Source organism: Ictidomys tridecemlineatus, chromosome X (genome assembly GCF_052094955.1).
Source record: "Ictidomys tridecemlineatus isolate mIctTri1 chromosome X, mIctTri1.hap1, whole genome shotgun sequence".
In the NCBI taxonomy this organism is placed as follows: Eukaryota; Metazoa; Chordata; class Mammalia; order Rodentia; family Sciuridae; genus Ictidomys; species Ictidomys tridecemlineatus.
Window position 1 is genome coordinate 69,695,476 of NC_135493.1, and position 27,806 is coordinate 69,723,281.

General features: G+C 35.9%; 1 protein-coding gene and 1 non-coding gene across 2 annotated transcripts in view; one reads left to right on the plus strand and one right to left on the minus strand.

Annotated features, from left to right (window-relative positions):
* The window catches only part of LOC101978234 (heat shock factor protein 3), a 55,057-nt gene extending 49,366 nt beyond the window's left edge, over window positions 1-5,691 (minus strand). The window contains exon 1 of the mRNA XM_040288561.2: window positions 5,459-5,691. Coding sequence (XP_040144495.2) covers window positions 5,459-5,557 — 99 coding nt within the window. The 5' untranslated portion in view covers window positions 5,558-5,691. The remainder of the gene's footprint in view (window positions 1-5,458) is intronic.
* Window positions 5,692-23,183: 17,492 nt separating this feature from the next.
* LOC120891256 (U6 spliceosomal RNA) lies at window positions 23,184-23,288 on the plus strand. Its single transcript, XR_005735627.1, has one exon. It is a non-coding gene; the product is annotated as a U6 spliceosomal RNA (small nuclear RNA).
* Window positions 23,289-27,806: the final 4,518 nt, after the last annotated feature.

Here is a 27,806-nt window from a genome sequence, read left to right on the forward strand (position 1 = left end):
TAACCTCAGCAAAAGTGACGAGCTAGGCAACTTAATGAGACCCTATCTCTAAATAAAATACAAAATAGAGCTGGGATGTGACTCAGTGGTCGAGTGCCCCTGAGTTCAACCCCTGGTGCCCCCATCCCCCCCAAAAGAAACCAGGTCTTGCTACATTGCCCTGGGTGGTCTGAAACTTGTGGACTCAAGATATCCTCCTCAATCACTGAGTTGCTGAAACTACAAATGCACAGCAAAATATTTTTTAAATATTCAATTTTGAGTATGAAAAATGGTCAAAATATAATACTAATGAAAAAAGTTAATTACAAAATTTCAGAGTATGATCTTTATATATGTTTTTGTGTGTGTGTGTGTGTGTATGTATATATATATATATTAGTTGTTGATGGACCTTTACCTTTATTTTATTTATTTGTATGTGGTGCTGAGAATCAAACCCAGTGCTTCATGCATGCTAGGCAAGCGCACTATCACTGAGCCACAACCCCAGCCCCATGATCTTAATTTGGTAAATAAATGTGCATTTGTAAAGATACATGTCAACCTGTATGAATACATTTATATCACCATGTAAAAAAATACATAAAATTTGGGTTATCTTTGAATGTTGTAATTATAGACATTTTTTTATATTTTCCAAATTTCCATGAATACACACATACACAAACACACACAGTTGCTCAAGCTTCAGTATTCTTGCACTCATTTATATTTATACTATCTGAAAGGGAATAATTGTTTTATTTTTAAAATTTTTAAAAAATATTTATTTCTTTTAGTTGTACATAATGCCTTTGTTTTTATTTATTTATTTTTATGTGGTGCTGAAGATCGAATCCAGGGCCTTGCAATGCAATAAGGCGAGCACTCTATTGCTGAGCCACAATCCCAGCCCTTTAAAATTTTTTTTCTTTGACATATTTGTGTATCTTTATGATGTGTATATGTATTATAAAATTTTGGTATATGAACACAATGTATAATGAGCATCAATATATTAGTGTAGGCATCCTTCAACACTTATGATTTTTATTTTTTTAACTTTACTTCATTAATTTATTTTTATGTGGTGCTGAGGATTGAACCCAGTGCCTCACACATGTGCTAGGTAAGTAATCTACCACTGAACTACAACTCCAGCCCCCACTTATGATTTTTATATGTTGACAATCTTTGGACTTCTTTGTAGTTATTTTAAAATATATCATAAATTGTTGTAGACTATAGTTACCTATTGTGCTATAGAGCACTAGAACTTATTTCTCCTAACAGTATTTTGGTATCTACTATGCAACCTCCCCTGTCCCTCCAGCACCCTTCCTAGGCTTTAAAGACTATCATTTTAATATCTTTTATGAAACATTTTAGGGGCTGGGGTTGTGGCTCAGTGGTAAAGTGCTCACCTAGCATGCAGGAGGCACTGGGTTCGAGCCTCAGCACCACATAAATGTAAAATAAAGATATTGTGTCTGCCTAAAACTTAAGAATAAATATAAAAAATCTTAAAAGTGCTTACTAGCAAATATTAATTGCACAAAATAATGGGTTTCTTTCTGATATTTTCATACATGCATATAATATACTTTGATCATATCCACCCTCCCTATTACTCTATCCTTCCTCTTCCTCCTGATCCCAGTACCCTTTCCTAATAGTCACCCTTGTAGTTTCATGTCTTTTTTCCCCTAGATTCAACATGAGAGTAAAAAGTGATACTTGAGAGGTCAAATACTTTTAGCTTCCAGAAATGACTCAGAATATGTAGCATTTTTATCTTTATGTGTCTGGCTTGTTTCACTTAATATATCCTGAAAGAATATTACTTCTTAAGATGATGTAGGTTTGGGTGAACATACTCAAATACACAGTTTTTAATTGCAATGCCTACATGGTTACTAGGAAATCCCAGGGTCAGAAGCAACAGTTAACTCAGAAAGGCGCTAGGTGGTGCTCTCTCCCACCTACCCCACCAACACCAATCAGCGTTCAAAAAATGTTGGAGATTGTTACCCAGTTCAAGTGTAGCAGTACAGCTATTCACACCCAATATCAATGACTTGGGAGCAATTTTCTTCTTTTTATTAAAATATTTTATTAGTTGTTGATGGATATTTATTATTTTATTCATTTATTTATATTGGATGCTGAGAATCAAACCCAGCATCTCCCACGTCGTGGTACAACCACTGAGCTACAACCTCAGCCTCAATTTTCTTCTTTCTTTCCTTTCTTCCTTCCTTCCTTTTTTCTTTTCTGGGAATTGAATCCAAGGCCAATTTATCAATTTATTTTGTTACAAAAATGGGTATTGTGCTATTGTTTAATATTATTCTGGGGATATGGGACTGATTTGTGGAATTTGGTGATTTCCAAATGTAAATACTGCTGATTTCACTTTGAGGACATGAAGTCACTGAATGCAGATTTGTGAGATGAGTACAACTGGCTTTCATAAACACCTCTGAGCAATAATCAGCCCATTCTAGCACACCACTGTCTATAAAATAAGACTACTTCAACGTACACATTAAATGTTGTATAAGGCAAAAATCATCCAAAGCCTAAGAGCAACGTTTATCTACCATGTGCACATGATGTGACATAAGATTTTAATGGATTTTGTGGAAAGGCGTGTGTGTGTGTGTGTGTGTGTGTGTGTGTGTGTGTGTGTGTGTCTGTCTGTCTGTCTGGCTGGCTGGCTGGCTGTGTTTCCCTGGGGATCAAATAGAGGGCCTTCTATATGCTAGGTCAGCTCTCTACCACTGAGCTATACACTCCCAACCCCTGCTGTGAAAAGGCTTTTTAAAAAGTTCACTCATTAAAAAGAGGCTTCCTCAATCCTCAATGCTTTAAGTCAATCAACAATATATATTTACCCCCATGCACAAGGCTCTGGGTTCGATCCCCAGCACCAAAAAACAAAACAAAAAAAAACAATGTGATATTTAATTTATAAGTTATTCATACACATGACTATCACAAAAAAATTTAAGAGCACAACACTGTTGACATTTGTTTGGGGGTTTTCAGAAAAAAATAGATTTAGTGAAATTAACCAGTTTTAAGTGAGTTTTGACAAATGTATACACCATTTAGATATGGATGGGGTTGGCTAACAGCTATTTTCCTAAAACCATTTCCCCATTCTCTTTTCTACTCAAATCTGTCCCCCACAACAGAAGACTCCACTGTTTTTTTCTCCATAGATTATAGGCATTTTATTGTTTCACAATACACACGAGCAAGTATATTTTATCAATAAAAATAAAATAACGTGTGTGTGTGGGGGGGTGTATTATTCCAGGTGCTGTGCTGGGGGTGTAGTTCAGTGATACAGGCTTTGCCTAGCAGGTGCTTTAAAAATTGGAAGAGTTAACTTTTTAGAAGGTGATGGAAATGGAAAAGGAAAGAATAAAATTTAATGGAAAATAGTTCTGTGTTATGTAGATATACATTTCCCAAAAATATTAGGTAAGTCATCTAGAAGGCTTATGTGCTTGTGTCTCTTCAATTATGATGCAATTTTATGAACACTAACATTTATTGCTTTCACATTTATCTTAATGGTTTCACAATCCACATGAGCAAGTATATTTTATTAATAAAAATAAAATAACAAATTAAAAAAGTAAATTTTTTTTGCTCTATAGTTCAAAATAAGGAATACAACATACCTATATAGAACTTTACCTTTTTTGGTACTGAGGATTGAATTCAGGGGCACTTAACCATGGATCCATATCCCCAGCACTTTTTTAATATTTTATTTTAAGACAGAGTCTTTCTGAATTGCGTAGGGCCTTACTAAATGGCTGAGGCTGACCTTGGAGTCCTGAACTGTCTCAGCTTCCTAAACTGCTGGGATTACAGGCCTAAGGTCTTTCAACAAGTGCTTTAATAATATATTCCTTTACAAAAACTTGGGTTACAGGCATTTAGACAGATACATAATCATGAAAATTCCACAGTAACATAAGGACTCAGTTTTTTTCAAATTCTCTGAGTCCATTTATATATATAAATATACATATATATAGATATATAGATATATCTGTGTGTGTGTGTGTATTTTTTTTCCAGTTTAGGGGATAGATCCCAGGGCCTTGCAAGTGCTCTGCCACAGAGCTACATCCTGATCTCAAAGCAGTATATATATTTGGAGTGCTGGTCATGGAACAAACCCAGGGCCTCTTCTCCCTGTACACTGAACTACACTCCAGCTTCTCATTTTTTTAAGCATCAAAATTTTACTTCAGAATTTCTTTCATTTTAGCCATGTGTATGAATAAGTTATAAATTAAATATCACATGAAGCATTTGCTTCAAAATAATTAGAGGAAGAGTAGAAGTTTATCTATGAAACAAGAAGGGCCATAATCATTACTTAAGTTGGCTATAGAAATTGTGAGTTCATTGTAGCCCTTTATATTTGTGTTTGATTTTATATATATATATATATATATATATGACATTTATAGGTAATATAAATATATATGACATATATAGATAATATAAATATGAATTATAGATAATATAAAAAGTGTAGCTCAGTGTCAGAGTGCTTTCTTAGCATGCATGAAAGCCTAGGTTACAACACCAACACCAAAGAAAAGAAAGCAAAAGAAGTGAAAGGTTAAAGTTCTACCTCAATTTATACGTATATTTTACCAAGGTGACTATTACCAAGTTAGAGTACTGGGCTTTAACTTATCCCGCAGGGTTCCATAATTCTCTATTTGGGTGATTAAAGGTAGCATAAATCAAATCCTAGAAGCAGTCTGATCAAGCATCAGACTGCCGATATTGAGGAAGGTGCAAACTTCCGTATGCCCACCCAGCACACTGTCTGGGAGAAACTGACAAGGCCTGGTCAAGAATGGAATCTACAAGTCAATGCTTTCAGAAGCTGTGAAAAAGTTGGTCTTGTTAAAAGCACCCAAGACACTCAATTAGGTACACTTGGCAGGAAAGTTCCCATTATTTAAAAAGAAAAAGTGGGGGTGGGGTACAGCTCAGTGGGAGAGCGCTCTGCTAGCATGCACGAGGCCCTGGTTTCTAACCTTAGCACCAAAAAAAAGGAAAAAAAAAGTTACTTATGCTCTAGTAAGAAGGCAGTTGAGTTGCTCACTAGTGTGTACCAAGGCACTTTCCTGGGGAGGAATTCGTATTCAGGGTAAGGGACTCTTTGCTGCTGTGCCACGTGTTTGGGGGTTCTGAAGAGAAAAACAAAAGCCAGAAAATAGCGGCTAGCTTTTGGCAGTTACTCCCACGGAAATTAATAAGGTGAGGCTTATCTTGGGAAGAAACTGAATTTGATGCCCAAATGACGTGGGGTCGTTAAATAGTCTGGTGCCTCTGCCCTTGGACCCTGCCCCAAATCTTCTACATCTTGAAAAGACCCTTTCCGAACCCGCACCCCTCTACTACACCCAATCCTCTCCCCAAGCAGGTATACCTCACTCCAGCGAATCACATCATCCAAGTTGGTGTCGTCTACTAACGTCCAGAGCTTAATGAGAAAGCCAGGAACCGTGGCATTGGAGGCTTCCTCCATGGTTTTGAGCGTCAGTACTGAGGGGAAGGGAGAGGCAGGGGCAATAGCCCAGGGACAACTCGTTACCGACACAACCAAAGAGCAGCAGCCTTCGGTGACTAAACTCTGGGTACCGCCTACAGCCCTTGGGGGAGGGGCTGATTGCCTAATAGATAAACCCCATAGGCTGGTTAAGCTATTGTTATTTCAAAGCCCCTACTTACTCACACGTGACTCTTAGGTTACTTTGGGTAGGAGGAAAATCTTTAAAGGGGCAGTAAAAACATAGTCATGGAGAAAAGGGTTTTGACATAGATTTTTCTGTTGTATCCACGAATCCCAATTCAAAAGTAAGAGGAATTAATATAGACTTGAGACCTCCCATATTATCCCTAGCAATAATTAGCAAGCATTTAAGTACGGGGATGCAGACGATGGCACTACATGGCACAGGTCACGACCTCACACTACATGGGAGATGATATTGTATGACTTAGGTCATGTTCAGGTAAGCAAGGGGCATGGCATTGCACTAGCTTGGCATTGCATGAGCTTGGTGTTGCATGTTGCTTGGTGGTGAACTTAATGAATTACAAAGCAATGAAACTTTGCAGTACAGTTTCGATCCTTTGTTTGGAGAAATGGTAAGAATTTTTGGCATATGGTTTTGGTATGAAGGAAGACTCTTGGGATATTAGGAAATAGGCCTTCCCTTCCTCCTACTATTAAGATTGGGAAGGAGAACATGAAGACAAACTTGCCCGCCCCACTTTCATTAGAAAATATTGAGTGATTAAAATGCCACTTATTTTCTGAATTTTTTTTATATATCCTTGAGTTGAACTGAGTCCTGAAATTTATCAGTCCCTCTCTTATACCGGACATACTAATAATAATAGCAATAAAATAGCAGCAGGATCCAGGCATGGTGATGCAGCACAGGCCTGTAATCCCTGTGGCTCCAGAGGCTATCAAGAGGATCACAAGTTCAAAGCCAGCCTCAGCAATTTAGAGAGGCCCTAAGCAATTTAGTGAGGCCCTGTTTCAAAATCAATTTTTTTAAAAACGTGCTGGGGATGTGGCTCAGTGGTTAAGTGTCCTTGGATTCCATCCCTGGCCTCAAACAATAAAATAAAGTAAAATAGCAGTAGGGATTATCTCACTTCTAGTTCACATGGATTTTAATAACTAGTAGGTACAAATTCATACAATGTTAGAGGTGGAAGGGATCTGAAGGCTAAATTCCTGTAAATTCTAAAGGGAAATAATGGAGGTCCAATGTCTATTTTTGTGAACTAAATAGTGAATTGATTTATTTTATGATGCTGGGAATCAAACCAACAGCCTCACGCAGGCAAGGCAAGTGCTCTACCGTTTAGCTACACCCCACTCATAAACAGTGAATCTCTTATAAGTGTGGCACACTGATTATGCCACTCTTGAATTGTAAATTTATTGAGGGCAGGCAGCATGTCCCACTTTATAAAAATAATGGTCATTCTTGGGCTGGGGTTGTGGCTCAGTGGTAGAGTGCCCGCCTAACATGCAGGAGGCACTGGGTTCAATCCTCAGCACCACATAAATGTCAAATAAAGATATTGTGTCCACCTAAAGCTTAAGAATAATTATTTAAAAAAAAATTTAAAATAAATGGTCATTCTGAATGGAGATTGAGTTACTAAATATTATGAATATTAAATATAACCTAAAAAGTTTTATGTGTAGGTTTGTGCTATTTTAAAATAAATGCTTAGTGTAGATGCACACAATATATTTTATATATTTATTTATTTTTATGTGGTGCTAAGGATTGAACCCAGTGCCTAACACGTGCTAGGCAAGCACTCTACCACTGAGCCACAACCCTAGCCCCCCTCTTTTTGTACTTTTTATAAAGTGTTCTTTTCTTTGTTATTTAATCTTTATCCTCCTCTCTTTGTTGACCAGTGCTACTTGTTCAGTTGAATACTTATTCTCAAAATCTTTCCAAACGAGCTGAGAATGATACGTAAATTAATACCTATTCTTTTTTGTGTCCATGGTTTACTGATTTGTAGTAATACAGCTGGCTGGGCATAAAGATCTCATGATTTACCATTATTTGCCTGAGAGATTCATCTCTCTTTAACTTTTCGCCAACTTCTTCTCATTGGCTTTTACTTTTCTATTCCCCACCCTTCATTCCAAAACAAACCAAGGAAGACTTTGGAGGCCTTTGATTCCACCATTCACCAGTCTCAGACTTCTTTTTTTTTATTTCTTTGATTTATTGAATCCCAATAGTTAATTTTCTATTTTTGCATATTCAGACTTCTTAAATAGGTGTTCTACCAGATAATTTGCACTTTAATTATGTAGTATCTGATTATCTCTCTTTCCCCACAATTTGAACTTTTTTTTAAAGAGAGAGAGGAGAGAGAGAGAGAGAGAGAGAGAGAGAGAGAGAGAGAGAGAGAGAGAGAGATAACTTTAGTATTTATTTTTTAGTTATCGGTGGACACAACATCTTTGTACGTGGTGCTGAGGATCGAACCCAGGCCGCACACATGCCAGGCAAGTGCGATACCGCTTGAGCCACATCCCCAGCCCCCACAATTTGAACTTTTACTTCAATAAATAATTCTTATCTGTCAATTCTCTATTTGCTTATTATTTCTCAAACATGTCTCCCTCTCTAACTGGATTATAAACTTGTTAAAGACTATTATATACACTATAATATCCTAGTATTTCCTTATAGCATGGGGCGAGGATGATAGAAGTGGCTCAGTAAATATCTGTTGATTAACCGGTGCTCCCTTAAGCAATCCTTTCCTTTGTATTCATACTTCTCTATATGCAGTGACAATAGGATTATCTTCCAACTGGTCTTTCTACCTGTATTCTGTCTTCTCAAGATAATCTTATATATCACTGCCAGAATTAATTCCTGTACCCTGAAAATTATGGTGGCTCTTCCATATTTTATTTCCTATTTTTTGTTACTATAACAAAATACCTGAAGCTAGATACTGTGTGAAGAAAATAGATGTGGGGTAGGGGTACGGCTCAGTGGTAGAGTATGTGTTTATCATGTATGACACCTTGGTTTCTATTCCCAGCACCACAAAAATAAAAGAAGTATAATTAGCTCTCAATTCTGGAGGTCCAAGGGCATGATCCTGTAATCAGTTTGCTTCTGAGAAGGGCCCCCTTGGCTGTGTCACATAGTGGCACATGTGCCTAAAGGAGAGATCACACAGAAGCCACAGGGCTCAGCTCACTCTTTTTTTTCCAAACATTTTTTTTTGTAGTTGTAGAAGGACAGAATGCCTTTATTTTATTTGTCTCATTTTTATGTGGTGCTAAGAACAAAACCCAGTGCCTCACACATATAAGGCAAGTGCTCTGCCACTGAGCTACTGTCCCAGCCCAGCTCACTCTTTTTTAAGAACTTTTTTTTATGACAACTAACTCAGGCCCCCTGCCCGCCCCCCTCCCCCGTGAGACTACCTTGATCCCTTCCAAGGACAGAGGCCCAAATGAGCTATCCAGTTCCCACTAGGCCTCACTTGTTAAAGGTTCCATGCCACCTCTCAACATTTCCATTCTAGAGAATTAGCTTCCAATATACAAATCCTTCCTTGGGGAAAGCACTCAAACCATATTCAGAACTGTAATATAAAGTTCATATATCCCTTAGCATGGAATTCAATCCTTTTGAAAGTGATCTAAATTTTTCTTTCCTACCTTAACAACTTCATATGATCTGTGATCTAACAAAAAGAAAACACACAACACACACATATACACACACACACACACCAACACACACGCACTCATGTGCACCCCCAGACACACACTCCTCTTGAAGCACATTCCCCACTTTCCTTGGCCAGAAATTTTATGCCTGTAGATATTATATCCATCTTTATACAGAAGCAAAATAACATAGTGGAGGAGCTGTGAGATCTAAATCGGACCATCTGGGTTTGGATTCTTGTTCTGAAATGTATTAGCTGTGTGATTTTCTATAGCATTCTCGTATCTCTCTCTCTCTCTCTCTCTCTCTCTCTCTCTCTCTCTCTCTCTCTCTCGTACTGGGAATTTAAACCTTTTACTTTTTATTTTGAGCCAGGTCTTACTAACTTGCTGAGACTAATCTTGAACTTGAGATCCTGTTGCCTCAGCCTTCAGAGTCACTGTGTTTACAGGCATGCCCCAATGTGCCCGGTTTAATGTACTTCTAGTCTCTGCACCTCAGTGTTTTCATCTGAAAATGGGACCAATATCAGGAACCTTTCATGGAGTTTGAGAGGATTAAATGAACTGATGTATGTGGAAGTATTTAGAGTGCTTTCATATAGCAATTTCTATGTTACAAGTGGCTCTTTTTCAACTTTCTTTGCTGCTTCTTCCTCTTCTTAGCTTTTAGACCTCTTCTCTTTTTTTTTATTCACACTCATTATCTTAATGATCTCATCCAGTCTCATAGCTTTAAATATCATTTTTATTTGTTAACTCCCAAATTTATATCTCTAGTCTAGACCTCTCCTCTGAACTCCAGACTCATATATCCAGCTGTATCCACATAGATGTCTAAAAAGCATTTCAAACTTAGAATGCCAGCTCCTGATATTTTCCCTTATCTGCTTCTTCCAATAGTCTTCTCAGTCCTTGAAATGACAGTTCTATCATCTCAGTTGCTCAAATAACTATTAAATTGTTTTACTCATACCCATATCCATCACATCTCAATCCTTTAAGAAATCTTGATAGCTTAGTTTCTAAAATATATCTAACTGATTCCTGCCAGTTACAAGTCTGGTACAAATTGTCATCATCACTTATAGTGGCCCTCTTGTTGTTCCTCTAAAACATTTTCTTCACATATTCTCCACACAGGAGCCACAGTGATCCTGTGAAAATGTATGACAAGTCATGATATTTCTCTACTCTGAATCTTCAAGCTTCCTTTTTACCACATGATCTGTGCCTCATCCTTTCCCCTCCATTTCAGACTTCATCTCCTCTCCTTTTGCCCTTGCTCTTGCTGTTCCAGCTGTATCAGCCTCCTTTGTATTTGTTGAACACACTAGACATTTCCCAGCATAAGAACATTCAAACTTATTTCTTCTGCCCAAAACCAACTTTCCCAAATATCTATATGACTCTCGTCATATATTAACATTTTGATTTAGATGTCATATTTTTGGTGAGACTTTCCTTGGCCACTTTATTTTAAATTGAAATTCACTATCTAATGACACCTAGCCCTGTACTCACTCCCATTAGTACTATATCACTATTTGTTATATATATTTTTTATTTATTTTGCTTATTGTTCTCTTCTCCCACTAGAAGGAAAATACAAATGTCACGATAAGAAAAGGCTATTGTCATTTTGTTCATTTTTGTATTCCTAGCTACTGTAATACTACCTACTATATATTAGATAAATAAATGAAGAAGAGATGGATAAATGGACAATCTGATATATAAAAACACAGATATAGATACCTATTTTTTCCTAGTAGTTGAAACTTGCTCATTGAACAAATAATTATTGAGTACCTACTGCATGCCAGGTAATAGGTTGGCTGATGGAACTTATATGCCAATATAAACTTGATCCCTGCCTCACAAAATTGGAACAGTATACTGGGGGCTGCAAATAAATAAGCAAGCAATTTAATAATTGTGGTGCTATTACTAAATAGCAAAGGTGACTGTGGAATGCAGAGGGCCCTAACTTGGACTTTCAGGACCAGGGAGTGGTCACATGATGAAGTGATACCTGAACTGAGACCTTGCAAAGAATTAAAAGAAGAGTGCTTCAGACAGTTGGAACAGTACATACAAAATTCTTGAGGTAACAAATAGCATAGAGCTTTAATTTTTTTATCATAAGAATTTTCAACACTGGAAATGGAGTGTAGCTTAGTATTAGAGCACATGCCCAGCATGCAAAGCCCTAGATTCAATTCCTAGCACCAAAAAAAAAAATTAGCATACATAAAAGTAGAAAGAGGGGCTGAGGGTATAGCTCAGTTGGTAGAGTGCTTGCCTTGCATGCACAAGGCCCTGGGTTCAATCCCTAGCACTGCAAACAAACAAAAAAGTAGAAAAAAATTTGTAATGGGAATGAATGTCCTTTTTCCTCTTATCCAGTTTTAACAATTACAAATTAAGGCCAACCTGTTTTCATTTAAAACATGCTCCAACCCCTCTCATTCCTTATTTTGAATAGTCAGACACTATATAATTTAATCCATAATTAACATAATTTAATGCATAGACACTTTAATTAACTTTTTTGAAAGATACCTTTTTTCTTTTAATATAACCACAATACAGGGCTGCGGTTGTGGCTCAGTGGTAGAGTGCTCGTCCAGCATGTGCGGGGCCCTGGATTTGATCCTCAGCACCACATAAAAATAAATAAATAAAGGTATTGTGTCCAATTACAACTAAAGAATAAATATTTTTTTAAAAAATATATAACCACAATACCAATATCACACCTAAAAATTAACAAAGACTCTTAAATATCCATTATTCAATATTTCTAATTGCCTTATAATTTTAATTAAAATCATTTTTATTATTATGGATATTTCATAAATTCAAAAGAATGTGATATATATGTATACACACACACACACACACACACACACACACACACACACACACACACCAGTTCTACTCAGCCATAAATAAGAATGAAATAATGTCATTTTCAGGTAAATGGATAGAACCAGGGGACATCATGCTAAGTGGGATAAACCAGACTTGAAAAGTCAAGGTTGAAAGTTTTCTCTCCTATGGGGAAGCCAAAGAGAAAAAAAAGAAATTTTTAAAGCAGGCAATATCATGAAAATAGAAGGGAGATCAGTAGAGTAGAGGTAGAAGATCTAGGGGCAGGCACTCAGTAAGGAGAAGCGGGGAAGGAAAATGAAATGTACTAGAGAATGTCCTGGAGCATATGTGAATATGTCACAATGAAATCTACCACTATGTATAGTTATAATGCATAATAAATATATAAAATAATAAATAAATATTTTAAAATCTTGTATTATTATGAATATTTTTGTGCATATGCAAAACCCAAAAGAATAGTATAATAAATATCTGTGTACCTCTTACCCAGTTTCAATAATTATCAAATCATGGCCACTCTAGTTTCATCTGCTGCCCTCCTCCCAAACATTGAACTTTTTCTTTTCTTTGTAGTTCCAGGGATTAAACTCAGGACCACAACCAAAGCTAGGCCAGGGCTCTAAGGCAGAGTTACACCCCTGGCCCCTGCAGTTTTTTTTTTTTAAGGGGACATTCAATATGAAAACCAAAGACTGTTTTTATTGACTCATCAATAAACCAACTCACAATTAAGAGGGATGATAACATTGATATAATAACCATCATTAAAGCAAATTAAAATACAAAGTATCTGAAATGATTTTACAGTGACATAGTTCCTTAATAGGTTAAGGAAATAGAGTGTTTATTAATTGCTTTCTCATTTCAAGTTTTTTCTATTTTTTTTTTCCTTTTTAAAATTTTCTTTTCTTAGTTGTTAATAGAACTGTATTTTATTTATTTATACATGGTGCTGAGAATCAAACCCAGCACCTCACACATACCAGGCAAGAATCAAACCCAGTGCCTCACACATAACAGTGCTACTGCTGAGCCCCAGCCCCAGCCCCAATATTTTTTTTCCTTTCTTTATTTGTTTGGTTTTGTTTTGGGTGGGGACTTGCCCTGGGGATTGAGCCTGGCACCTTGAGCATGCTAAGCAAGCACTCTACCACTGAGATACACCCCCAACCCAAATACTATTATTTTTATGAGTGCTAGGGAAATAGATCTAAGAGATGTAATGGAAATTATTGATTAAAAAAATAAGAGGTTGTAGTGAGTAAATAACATTTTTCTGTTTTTTCTCCTCATTTTATTTTAACTATTATTTTAATTGTATAAATTTATGAGGTACAATGTGATAATTTAACACATGTATACAGTCTGACAGTCTGTCATAAGTAAGATTCTCCCCCCACCCCGCCCCCTTGTCCCCACCCCCACCCCTTTGGTGCTATGAATCAAACCCAGGGCCTTAGTCACGTTAAGCAGGCACTTTATCACTGAGCTACATCCCCAGCCCATGAATAAGATTTTGTTTTCTTTTGGTATTAGGGATTTAACCCTAGGGTGCTTTACCATTGAGCTGCATCCTCAGTCTTCTTTCTACCTTATTCTGAGACAGGGTATTGCTAAATTACTTAGGGCCTCACTAAATTGCTGAGTCTGGCTTCAAACTTGCATTCCTCCTGTCTCATCAGGCATATGCCACTGAACCCAGCTAAAAATTTCTGAATTCATAATTTCAAAGGTAAGATAGTTATTACTCCATATTGGATATTTGTGTTTATTTCTCACCATCCCTAATGGACTAGAGCAGAGGTCTGCTACCTATATCCCTGAAGCTAAAATCCAGCCTATAATCTGTACAGCTCCTGAGGTAAGAATGGCTTATAAATTTTTAAAGATTTGTAAAACTGAATACTATGTAATAGAAACTTTATGTGATCTGCAAAGCCTAAACTATTTCCTGTCTGACTTTTTACAGAAATATTTTATGAAATTCTTGGCTGGAGGTATTATGTTCAATAAGGTATCCCATAGCCTTGTGTGATTATTTAAATTTAAATTAATCAGACAGGCACTGTGACCTGTAATCCCAACTACTCAAGGAGGCTGAGGCTGAAAGATCACAAAATCAAGGCAGTCTGGGTAATTTAGCAAAACCCTCTCTCAAAATAAAAAGAGATGATGGTATAGCTCAGTGATAGAACACCCCTGATTTCAATCCCCAGTAATACAAACAATAAATTTAAGTGTTGAGAGTGATGGCACTCGCCTGTAATCTCAGCAACTCTGGAGGTTGAGGCAAGAGGATCACAAGTTCAAGGCCCACCTCAACAATTTAGCAAGGCCCTAAGCAATTTTGTGAGACCCTGTCTCAAAATTTAAAAAAAAAAAAAAAAGAACTGGGGATGTTGCTCAATGGCTAAGCACCACTGGGTTCAATCCCCAGTGTCAAAAAATAAATTTAATGAATGAATTATAAGTAATAATAAATGTTTGGTTTCTCAGTTGTACATACCACATTTCAAGTGCTCAAAAGCCATACATTGCTACTGGCTATTGTACTGCACAGCATTGGATTACAAGCTGTTTGCCAATAGGCAGGATGTATTTTTAATTTATCCCTCACCAGAATTGTGCTTTAGCAAATGGATTCTCTTTAAGTATAGGTAGCTGGATGACCACAACACAGTTTCAGTACTGAGCATTTTGATATGTTAGTGTACATAAAGTATTTAGAATTGCCCGCTGGAACATCCTAAATGTTTATTACAGGTTAAGAACTATTATAAATAAGAAAAAATGAAGAAAAAAAGAACTATTATTATTGTTATCATTATTACAATTGTTATTATTTGCAAGGTGGTAAGCAATGGGGCCTATTGGAAGAAATTAATAACATCTTTCTCAAGGCACTAAAATTGAAGTGAAGAAGTGAAGGTCAGTTGTCCAACTGGCTTCCTGTGGTTGAGGGTAACTCATGACCTAAGTATACTCTTAAGGATAAAGGAGACCATTGCTGGATACAAATTTTGCTTCTGTTGGGAAGAATTTTCTGACACTGAGCATGTTGGTGCACTCCTGTGATCCTAGCAATTCAGGAGGCTCAGTCAGGAGGATTTCAAGTTTGAAGCCTACCTCAATAACTTAGTAAGATTCTGTTTCAAAAAATAAAAAAAGGTAGGGCTATAGCTCAGGGGTAAAATACCCCTGGGTTCAGTCCCCAGTACCACAAACTGATTGTTTGGTTTAACAAAAATTAGTAATTTGTTTATTATCTAAACTGGAATTAATGAAAACCTCTAAAATCTAATTTAGAGCTACTTGTTGTTGATACTGAAATCAGGAAAGGAAAATTATCTATTTAGAGCATTTTTACTTATTTTTCTGTGATCAAAGCCAAATGCTAATATGATTATGATTATGATATCTGAAAATAGCTGATGTTTTGATATGATATTTTTATGTCATTTAATGGTCCTGTGAGGTATATATTAGTATTAGATGAAACAATTGAAGAACAGAGAAGATAAATAATTTGACCAAAGGTCAATAGCTAATTAGTAGAAGCATCAGTCTTTAAACCCAACCCATATTCCACAACCCATATTCTTAGCCACTTCACCATAATGCTATATACTATAAATATGTCTGCCTTAGTTAAAATCAGTAGTGTCCCCTTGAATAAATGATAATGAACTTGAATTTTCATAGTTCATTTAAAAAACATGTATTGAAAACCTTGTGTGTAATAAGTACTAGTCTCAGCCCAAAAGATAACAGCAGCATAAGGCTTGCCTCCTGCTTCTAAAAAGATTATAAATGAGAAAAGAGATGTAAATGTACAAACTTACACAACAATGAAATGAGATAAGTGCTAAAAGGCAAGTGTGACAAAGGGCATTAAAATATTTGCAGGGACACAGCAGTGCAAATGCCAATTGATTACATGAGCTGAATCAGAGAGAGTCTCAGATTTACATTTCAACCAGTTCTTGAAGGATTTTCAGGCTTGGAGAAATATGTAAATTGCATTCCAGGCAAAAGGCATTATAGAAGCAAAAGTGTAGAAGGATGGCTTGGTGAAGGAGCATGGGTGAGTGACAAGAAATGAGGCTGAGAATATATGAAATGATCTCATTTTTCACCCTCTTTCATGTGAGGATACGGGAAGAAAATGGTCTTTATAAAACAAAAGCCGCTTTTACCAGATTAAGACCTTGATCTTGGACTTCCCAGTCTCTGGAATCCTAACAAATAAATGTTTGCTGTTAAACCACACAGTGTATCTATTTTGTTATAGCAGCATGAGACAAGAAGCAAGAAATGAGGCTGATAATATGAATATGTCTAACTAGGCCATCTTCATTAGTTTGTCAACTATTACGTATTAGAAATTGATTGTGTTCTTCTTTTTTAATAAGAAGTTCATGATCTTGGTCAATAGTTCAGAAACATAGAAAGTTGAAAGAAAGGTTCTCTCCCTCCCAAACCAAGTCCCTATTAACTCTAGTAAATTTTAAACTATATCTTATGTATACTTCTGTATTTTTTTCTGCTTGTTCAAGCATATATGCCTGAGTCTGTGCATAGATGTGTTTGGGTGAACCTGAGTATTTTAAACAAAAATGAGATCATACTAAATATAAGCGCTTCAAGTTATTTTCCTCACTTAGTAAGTTCTATAAACTTTCTAAGCCTGAGGATATAGCTCAGTAATACAGTGCTTGATTTGCATGCTCAAAGACCTGGCTTCCATCCTTAGTACCACTGCATAGGTGTGTGTGCGCACGAGCGAGGGCGCACATACACACACACACACACACACACACACACACACACAAGCATAATTATATAATTATTTTAAAAATATATATATTTTTAGAGATGGACACAATGCCTTTATTTTATTTATTTGTTTTTATATGGTGCTAAGGATCAAGCCCAATGCCTCACAGGTGCTAGGCAAGTGCTCTACCACTGAGCCATATTATTAATAGACATTTGGTTGTTAGTTCTTCTAGTGATTACAAACTATGCAATGATTATGTTATGTGTGTTTCTATATATATTCATATTTATGGGAATATTTACAGGATAAAGTGGAATTGATGGGTTAATGAGTTCATATATTTAAGTTTTAATGGATAATTATAAATTTTCTCTGAAAATTTGTACAAGTTTCTACTTATATCAGTCCATTTTTTGGAGAATGAATGTTTTCCAATACTCTTGTTATCATCATACATTAACAATCTTTTTAATCTTTGTCAATCTTATAGATGAAATATATTCCTCATATATCACTTCTTTATTTTATGTTCATTAGTCATTTATTGCTTTTTTATGTGAATTGCCTGTTTGTGTCCTTTGCGATACTTTCCTATTAGAATTGTTTCTCTTGGGCTGGGGTTGTGGCTCAGTGGTAGAGTACTTGCCTAGTATGCATGAGGCACTGGGTTTTATAAAGATATTGTGTCCATCTAGAACTAAAAAATAAATATTTTTAAAAATAATTTTTTTCTTTTTTTCTTGTGGAGATATAAAAATCATTTTATATAAAATGTATTAAAATTCCTTTGTGGTTTCTAGATTTTCTCTTCCACAAGAATTCTTGAACATTTCACATGTTTTCTTTTTGTATCCTGATTTGCATTCATTTTTTAAAAACTGATCCAAAAAATAAAATAAAATAAAAAATAAATGAATGAATAAATAAATAAATAAACAAACTAACTGATTGTTTGGTCCATAAAAAAAAAAATCTACTTTGGCATAAGTACAGAGGTAGGAATTTAATTTAATGTTTTATACATTTTTGTCAAAATTGTTAATAAGTTTTCACAACAACTTTTTTATTGTTTGGTTTTATTTATTTATTTTTTTTAATTAAAAATCTACACAAGAAAACTCTTTTTTTTTTCTTTTTTTTTATTGGTTGTTTAAAACATTACAAAGCTATTGACATATCATGTTTCATACATTAGATTCAAGTTGGTTATGAACTCCCAATTTTACCCCAAATACAGATTGCAGAATCACATCTGTTACATATCCACATTTTTACATAATGCCCTATTAGTATCTGTTGTATTCTGCTCCCTTTCCTATCCTCTACTATCCCCCCTCCCCTCCCCTCCCATCTTGTCTCTCTACCCCGTCTACTGTATTTCACTTCTCTCCTTGTTTATTTACCCATTCCCCTCGCAACCTCTTATGAGTGCTTTAGTATAACAATGAGCGTCTCCCTCCATTACCATGCAATTTCTCTTTTCTCTCCCTTTCCCTCCCACCTATTGTAACTGTTTAATGTTGATCTTTCCTTCCTGCTCTTCCTCCCTGCTCTGATCCTGGTTATTCTCATTATATCAAAGAAGACATTTGGTATTTGTTTTTTAGGGATTGGCTAGCTTCACTAAGCATAATCTGCTCTAGTGCCATCCATTTCCCTGCAAAATCCATGATTTTGTCATTTTTTAGTGCTGCGTAATATTCCATGGTGTATAAATGCCACATTTTTTTTATCCATTCATCTATTGAAGGGCATCTGGGTTGGTTCCACAGTCTAGCAATTGTGAATTGTGCCGCTATGAACATCGATGTGGCAGTATCCCTGTAATAAGCTCTTTTAAAGTCTTCAGGGAATAGTCCGAGAAGGGCAATAGCTGGGTCAAATGGTGGTTCCATTCCCAGCTTTCCCAGGAATCTCCATACTGCTTTCCAAATTGGCTGCACTAGTTTGCAGTCCCACCAGCAATGTACAAGAGTACCCTTTTCCCCACATCCTCGCCAGCACTTGTTGTTTGAGTTCATAATGGCTGCCAATCTTACTGGAGTGAGATGGTATCTTAGGGTGGTTTTGATTTGCATTTCTCTGACTGCTAGAGAAGGTGAGCATTTTTTCATATATTTGTTGATTGATTGTATGTCCTCCTCTGAGAAGTGTCTGTTTAGGTCTTTGGCCCATTTGTTGATTGGGTTATTTGTTTTCTTATTGTTTAATTTTTTGAGTTCTTTGTATACTCTGGATATTAGGGCTCTATCTGAAGTGTGAGGAGTAAAAATTTGTTCCCATGATGTAGGCTCCCTATTTACCTCTCTTATTGTTTCTCTTGCTGAGAAAAAACTTTTCAGTTTAAGTAAGTCCCATTTATTGATTCTTGTTATTAACTCTTGTGCTATAGGTGTCCTGTTAAGGAATTTGGAACCCGACCCCACAATATGTAGATCGGAGCCAATTTTTTCCTCTATCAGGCGCAGAGTCTCTGTTTTGATATCTAGCTCCTTGATCCACTTTGAGTTAACTTTTGTGCATGGCGAGAGGAGGGGATTCAGATTCATTTTGTTGCAAATGGATTTCCAGTTTTCCCAGCACCATTTGTTGAAGATGCTATCCTTCCTCCATTGCATGCTTTTAGCTCCTTTATCAAATATAAGATAGTTGTAACTTTGTGGATTAGTCTCTGTGTCCTCTATTCTGTACCATTGGTCCACCCGTCTGTTTTGGTACCAGTACCATGCTGTCTTTGTTACTATTGCTCTGTAATATAGTTTGAAATCTGGTATCGCTATACCGCCTGATTCACGCTTCCTGCTTAGAATTGCTTTTGCTATTCTGGGCCTTTTATTTTTCCATATGAATTTCATGGTTGCTTTATCTATTTCTACAAGAAATGCCGTTGGGATTTTGATTGGGATTGCATTAAACCTATAGAGAACTTTTGGTAATATCGCCATTTTGATGATGTTAGTTCTGCCTATCCATGAACAGGGTATATTTTTCCATCTTCTAAGATCTTCTTCTACTTCTCTCTTTAGGGTTTTGTAGTTTTCATTGTATAGATCTTTCACCTCTTTTGTTAGGTTGATTCCCAAGTATTTTATTTTCTTTGAGGATATTGTGAATGGAGTGTTTTTCCTCATTTCCATTTCAGAAGTTTTGTCGCTGATATACAGAAATGCCTTTGATTTATGCGTGTTAATTTTATATCCTGCTACTTTGCTGAATTCATTTATTAGTTCTAGTAGTTTTTTTGTGGACCCTTTTGGTTCTTCTAGGTATAGAATCATGTCATCCGCAAAAAGTGATAATTTAAGTTCTTCTTTTCCTATTTTTATGCCTTTAATTTCTTTCGTCTGTCTAATTGCTCTGGCCAGTGTTTCGAGAACTATATTGAATAGAAGTGGTGATAGAGGGCATCCCTGTCTTGTTCCAGATTTTAGGGGGAATGCCTCTAATTTTTCTTCATTGAGAATGATGCTAGCCTGAGGCTTGGCATAAATAGCTTTTACAATGTCGAGGTAAGATCCTGTTATCCCTAGTTTTTCTAGTGTTTTGAACATAAAGGGATGCTGTACTTTGTCGAAAGCTTTTTCTGCGTCTATTGAGATGATCATATGGTTCTTATCTTTAAGTCTATTGATGTGGTGAATAACATTTATTGATTTCCGTATATTGAACCATCCTTGCATCCCAGGGATGAATCCTACTTGATCATGGTGTACAATTTTTTTGATGTGCCTTTGTATCCGATTCGCCAGAATTTTATTGAGGATTTTTGCATCTAGGTTCATCAGAGATATTGGTCTGTAGTTTTCTTTCTTTGAGGTGTCTTTGTCTGGTTTCGGAATCAGGGTGATGTTGGCCTCATAGAATGAATTTGGCAGAGCTCCCTCTTTTTCTATTTCCTGAAATAACTTGAAAAGTATTGGTATTAATTCTTCTTTAAAGGTTTTGTAAAATTCCGCTGTATACCCATCCGGTCCTGGGCTTTTCTTGGTTGGAAGTCTTTTGATTGCTTCTTCTATTTCATCTATTGATATTGGTCTGTTTAAGTTGTGGGTATCCTCCTGACTCAGTCTGGGCAAATCATATGACTTAAGGAATTTATCGATGCCTTCACTATCCTCTATTTTATTGGAATATAGGTTTTCAAAATAATTTCTAATTGTCTTCTGTATTTCTGTTGTGTCTGTTGTAATATTGCCTTTTTCATCCCGTATGTTAGTAATTTGAGTTCTCTCTCTTCTTCTCTTCGTTAGCATGGCTAGGGGTCTGTCAATCTTATTTATTTTTTCAAAGAACCAACTTTTAGTTTTGTTAATTTTTTCAATAGTTTCTTTTGTTTCAATTTCGTTGATTTCCGCTCTGATTTTAATTATTTCTTGCCTTCTGCTACATTTGCTGTTGTTTTGCTCTTCCTTTTCTAGGGCTTTGAGATGGAGTGTGAGCTCATTTATTTGTTGGTTTTTCCTTTTTTTGAGGTATGACCTCCAGGCGATGAATTTCCCTCTTAAAACTGCTTTCATTGTGTCCCATAGATTCCGATATGTTGTGTCTGTGTTTTCATTTATCTCTAAGAATTTTTTGATTTCCTCCTTTATGTCTTCTGTAACCCATTGATCATTCAGTAACATATTGTTCATTTTCCATGTGATGTAGGATTTTTCCTTCCTTCTTTTATCATTGATTTCCATTTTCATTGCATTATGATCAGATAAAATGCATGGTATTATCTCCACCCCTGTATATTTACTGAGGGATGCCCTATGACATAATATATGGTCTATTTTTGAGAAGGATCCATGTGCTGTTGAAAAAAAAGTATAGCCACTTGATGTTGGATGATATATTCTATATATGTCAGTTAAGTCTAGGTTGTTGATTGTGATATTGAGTTCTATAGTTTCTTTATTCAACTTTTGTTTGGAAGATCTGTCCAATGGTGAGAGAGGTGTGTTGAAGTCACCCATAATTATTGTATTGTGGTCTATTTGATTCTTGAACTTGATGAGAATTTCTTTCATGAATGTCACAGCCCCATTATTTGGTGCATAAATATTGATGATTGTTATGTCTTGTTGGTGAATGGTTCCTTTTAACAGTATATAATGACCTTCCTTATCCCTTTTGATTAATTTAGTCTTGAAGTCGATTTTATTCGATATGAGGATGGCCACACCTGCCTGCTTGCGAGGTCCGTGTGTGTGGTATATTTTTTCCCAACCTTTCACCTTCAGCCTGTGTATGTCTTTTCCAATCAGATGCGTCTCCTGGAGGCAGCATATTGTTGGGTTTGTTTTTTTAATCCATGTTACCAGCCTATGTCGCTTTATTGGAGAGTTTAAGCCATTAACGTTTAGAGTTACTATTGATGTATGGTTTGTACTTCCAGCCATGTTTGATTATTTATCTTCTTTTAGTTTGTTTCTCCTAGCTTAGCTTTCCCCCCGCCCTCTGGCTTTATAGAGGCACTTCCCACTGATGGTTTTGGTTATTGTTTTTCATTTCTTCCTCATGTAATGTTTTGCTCAAGACGCTTTGCAATGCTGGTTTTCTGGCTACGAATTCTTTTAGTTTTTGTTTATCCTGAAAGATTTTTATTTCGTTGTCGTACCTGAAGCTTAATTTTGCTGGATACAAAATTCTTGGTTGACAACCATTGTCTTTCAGTGTTTGAAATACGTTGTTCCAGGATCTTCTCGCTTTTAGCGTCTGTGATGAAAAATCCGTTGTTAACCTTATTGGTTTACCCCTAAATGTAATCTGCCTCTTTTCTCTTGTAGCTTTTAATATTTTCTCTTTGTTCTGTATGTTGGATATCTTCATAACAATGTGTCTTGGCGTTGGTCTACTGTGATTTTGTGTGCTCGGTGTCCTGTATGCTATTGTTTGGTTTTATTTGTTTGTTTCTTCTTGTTTTTTTGTGGTGTTTGGGATCAGATCAATGCTACATGCTAGGTAAATATCCAATAAATGACATTTGATGAATAATTTATAATTTTCCTATATGTTAGGTCTATTTCTGGGTCCTGTTCTATTGATTTTTGTCTAATTCCTGACTGCTACAAATTTTCTGTAACTGCTGCAAATTTATAACATATTATAATGATTATAATCAGTATCTCATCAATACTTCTATTTTTCAAAACATTTCTGCCTCTTCTCATGTTTCATTGTCCAAGAGAACTTTAGAATAATTTTGTTAAGTTCTTTTTAAAAAATCATGTCTTTTGAGCTTGCTTCAGCAGAGCATATATTAAAATTGGAATGAAACAGAGAAGATTAGCATGGCCCCTGCACAAGAATGACACACAAATTTATGAAGTGTACCATATTTTTTAAAAATCATGTCTTTTAACTCAAAAAAACATAACAGCAAATAAAATAAAATAAACCAATTAATAAATGGGCAAATGAATTAAATAAACACTTTTCAAAAGAAGAAATATAAATGGCAAACGAATATATGAAAAAAAATGTTCATCATCTCTGGTAATCCAGGAAATGAAAATCAAAATGTCACTGAAATTTCACCTCACACCTGTCAGAATGGTGGTTATCAAGAACATAAACAATAATAAATGCGGGAGGGGATGTGGAAAAAAAGGAACACTTTTACACTCTTGGTTGGATTGTAAATTAGTACAACCACTATGGAAATTAGTATGGAAGTTCTTAAAAAGACTAGGTATGGAGCCACCATAAGACCCAGCTGTACCACTCTTGGTATTTATCCTAAGAATTTAAGTCATCTTACTACAGTGATACATGCATATCCATGTTAATAGCAGCAGAATTCACAGTTGCCAAACTATGGAACTAGCCTAGGCGTTCATCAACAGATGAAAGCATAAAGAAAATGTGAATTTTTATTCCACTATAAAGAAAAATGAAATTGTGTCATTTACAGGAAAATGTATGGGATTTAAGACCATTATGTTAAGGGAAATAAGTCAAACTCAGAAAATTATGGGGTGTATGTTTTATCTCATATGTGAAACCTGAAGAGGAAAAAGGAAAAGAAAGAGGGGGCAAGGATCTCATGAAAGGCAAAAGGAGATCAGTAGAGGAAATGGATTAAGGGATGATGAGTGGGAAGGGAGGGGGGAAGTGCTGGGATGTGATATAGGCCAGATTACATTGTTATGTTGTGTGCATGTGTTAATATTTAACAACAAATTCCTTCATTACCTACAAACATAATACACCAATAAAGATGTGGAAGGAAAAAAATCACATCTTTTTAAAGAATAATATCAATGAATATACAGAATGGTTTAGCAAGAAATACAATTCTGAGACTTGTATCTTAGGATAAGTTGTATCTTTTCAGTTTTTCAAGTCTTCATTTATACTCCTTTGCTTGATTTTATAAGTTTTCTTCATATAGGTACAAATGTTTATCTTTATATATCATAGAAAAAAGATATGTAAAGAGTCTCAAATCCTGAAATCTTTAATTATTCTTATCTGGTCCAGACAGCTCTGTCATAAGCTGTCTGTAACAGTGATACCATCCTTGTGTGACTGAAATAAATGACTAGTGTGTGATGAAATTTTTTTTCTAGGTTACATACACATAGAGACTCGCCTTTGGTTTGCAGCTACAATTATTTGAAGAGGCTCTTGTTATTCATACCTTTTCTTATTAGTTTCATATTCTGTCATTCTTTCTTGTTATCCATGTTTACATGGACCCATTCCTAACATGATATACGGATAAAGCATTTATTAACAGTGGGCTTTGGGGGAAATCTCTCGGGGCTCTAGCTTCCTCATCCATAAAGTGTTCTGTTTTATATCTAGGGATGTTGTGAAGATCCCATGAGTTAATATGGATAAGTGAATTTGATAAACAAAAGCATGATATCAAATTCCAGGAATTCTAATAAATTAAATTAACTGCATGCATGCATGCTCTCTCTGTAGCTGTCAATTTCCAGAAATTCATAACTATTCTGCGTCATTTGAAGTTATACTTCAATGTGTCTTTGAAATGTTTTCTTCTTTTCAAACTGTTCTCATCACTCCCACTTCCCCTCGGCACTCTGCTGCTGATTGCTCCACTTGCTTCCACCCACTGTTTCAACACCTACTCACAGTTTAACCTCTGAATCCAGATTTTATTTCTTCCATTTCCTGGAAATGGCTCTCTCTGGGCTCACCACTGGCATGCTAATAACCAAATCCAACCTCCTCTTTTGTTGTCTTCATTTTGCTTGCTATCTGTTGCATCTGATTTTTCTGATCAACCCCTCCCTCTTCAAACTTTCTTCTGCCTGGCTTCATGATGCTGAAACTTTGTAGCTCTACCACTTTCCCTAGTGCTCTGTATCTCCTTCTCTGAGACAAGTGTTTGCTATTTTGTTTTTTTTTCCCCATGATTCTTGACACCCCATCATTACTTAAAATTCAGCCTATGATCAGTCCCACAGCACTATCTGGACTGTCTCACTTAGTAACTTTATTCTTTGGATAACCAGTTACTCAGATTTATAATTTTTCTTAGGGGAGTATGGGGGATTGAACTCAGGGGCACTCGACTTCTAAGCCACATCCCCAGTCCTATTTTGTATGTTTTTAAAAAATATAATTTTTTTAGGTGAACACATATCTTTATTTTGTTTCAATGTGGTGCTGAGAATCAAACCCAGTGCCTCATGCATGCTAGGCAAGCGTGCTACCACTTGAGCCACATCCCCAGCCCCTCTATTTTGTATTTCATTTAGAGACAGAATCTCACTGAATTGCTTAGCACCTCGCTTTTGCTGAGGCTAGCTTTGAATTCTTGAACTTCCTCCCTCAGCCTCCAGAGCTGCTGGGATTACAGGTGTACGCCACCACAACCACTTCAGATTTGTAATTTTGAAGTTAAACCCTCCTTTCTTTTCCAATCATTTAGCTCTGTCAATTGTTTCTTTCTTTTTTTATTTACACATGACAGCAGAATGCATTACAATTCTTATTACACATATAGAGCACAATTTTTCATATCTTTGGTTGTATACAGAGTATATCCACACCAATTCGTGTCTTCATACATGTACCTTGGATAATAATGATCACCACATTCCACCATCATTCATAATAACCCCATGTCCCCTCCCTTCCCCTCTAACCCCTCTGCCCTATCTAGAGTTCCTCTATTCCTCCCATGCTCCCTCTCCTTATCCCACTGTGAATTGGCCTCCTTATATCAAAGAAAACATTAGGCATTTGGTTTTTTGGGATTGGCTAATTTCACTTAGCATTATCTTCTCTAACTCCATCCATTTACCTGCAAATGCCATGATTTTATTCTCTTTTGGGTGCTGAGTAATATTCCATTGTGTATATATGCCATAGGTTTTTTTATCCATTCTCTATTGAAGGGCATCTAGGTTAGTTCCACAGTTTCACTATTGTAAATTGTGCTGCTATAAACTGTCAATTGTTTCTTTAAAATCTTTTTTCTTAAAAAATTTTGTTACATGGGGCTGGGAGTGTGACTCAGTGCCAAAGCACTTGCCTAGCATTGGGAGACCATGGGGAGCATTGGGAGACCATGGGTTTGATCCCCAGAAAAGAAAAAAAAAATGTATTATATGATCTGTACAATATACAAAGAAGTACCAAGAACAGCTGGACATAGTGGAGCACACCTGTAATCCCAGCAGTTTGAGAGGCTGAGGCAGGAGGATTGCGAGTTCCAACCCAGCCTTAGCGCTAAGCAACTCAATGAGACACTGTGTCCAAATAAAATACAGAATAGTGCTGAGGATTGGCTCAATGGTCAAGTGCACCTGAGTTCAATCCTTGGTACTCCTCACAAAAAGTTCCAAAAACAATCAAGGAACACTTACCTCCCAGTTTAAGAAGTGTAATATAACTAGAACTGTTAAAAATATCTAAAATTTTAAAAAATCACTCTGATTTTATCTCTTTTCCTTACTAGAGGCAAATGTTATCCAGAATTTGATGCATATCATCTCCATGAGTTTATTTATTCCTTTACTATCTAGAAATACGCAATGTATGTAGTATTGCTTTACATGTCAGTAAATTTTAAATAAGTTATATCATACTATATGCATTCTTCTTCAACTTGCTTTAAATAAACAAAATATCATGTTTTTAAGATTCATTTTATTGATATGATTATATATGTATATAAATACAAATAAAATTATAATTATTTCATTTCATTAATATGTGAGATTCCATTATGCTGTTCCATAGTCTAGTCTCCTGTTCGTAGTAATTTGGGTTGTCTCTATTTTTTACTATTACAACATTGCTTGTATATGGGCAAGAGATTCTTTAGAGTCTATATCTAATAACTGAATTGCCAGATTGTACAATATGTGCACATGCAACCTGACTAGAATTTGCCAAACATTCTACAATGTTTATGCCAATTATCATACCACCAGTAGTGAAGAAGTGTTTTCTATTGTTTTGCATACTTGCCAATACTTTTTATTGTCTGTTTTTTATTGTTTCCTTTTGACTTTAAAAAATATACAAAAGTGTATATGTAACAGCGTGTTAAACTTCTATGTAGAAATTACACTATTTTAGGGCTGGGGTTGTGGCTAAGTGGCAGAGCACTCATCTAGCACATTTGAGGCACTGGGTTCGATCCTCAGCACCACATGAAACTAAACAAATAAAATAAAGTTAAAAAAAGAAATTATACTATTTTACCAATTATCAATACATCTATATGCCTTACCTGCCACACCAATGACATTTATTTGTTTGTTTATTTATTAATTTGCATTGCTGTGGATTGAACCCAGAATCTTATGCATGCCAGGCAAGCACTCTACTACTCAGTCACATGTATTTAAAAGCAAATCTTAGATGTCATATCAA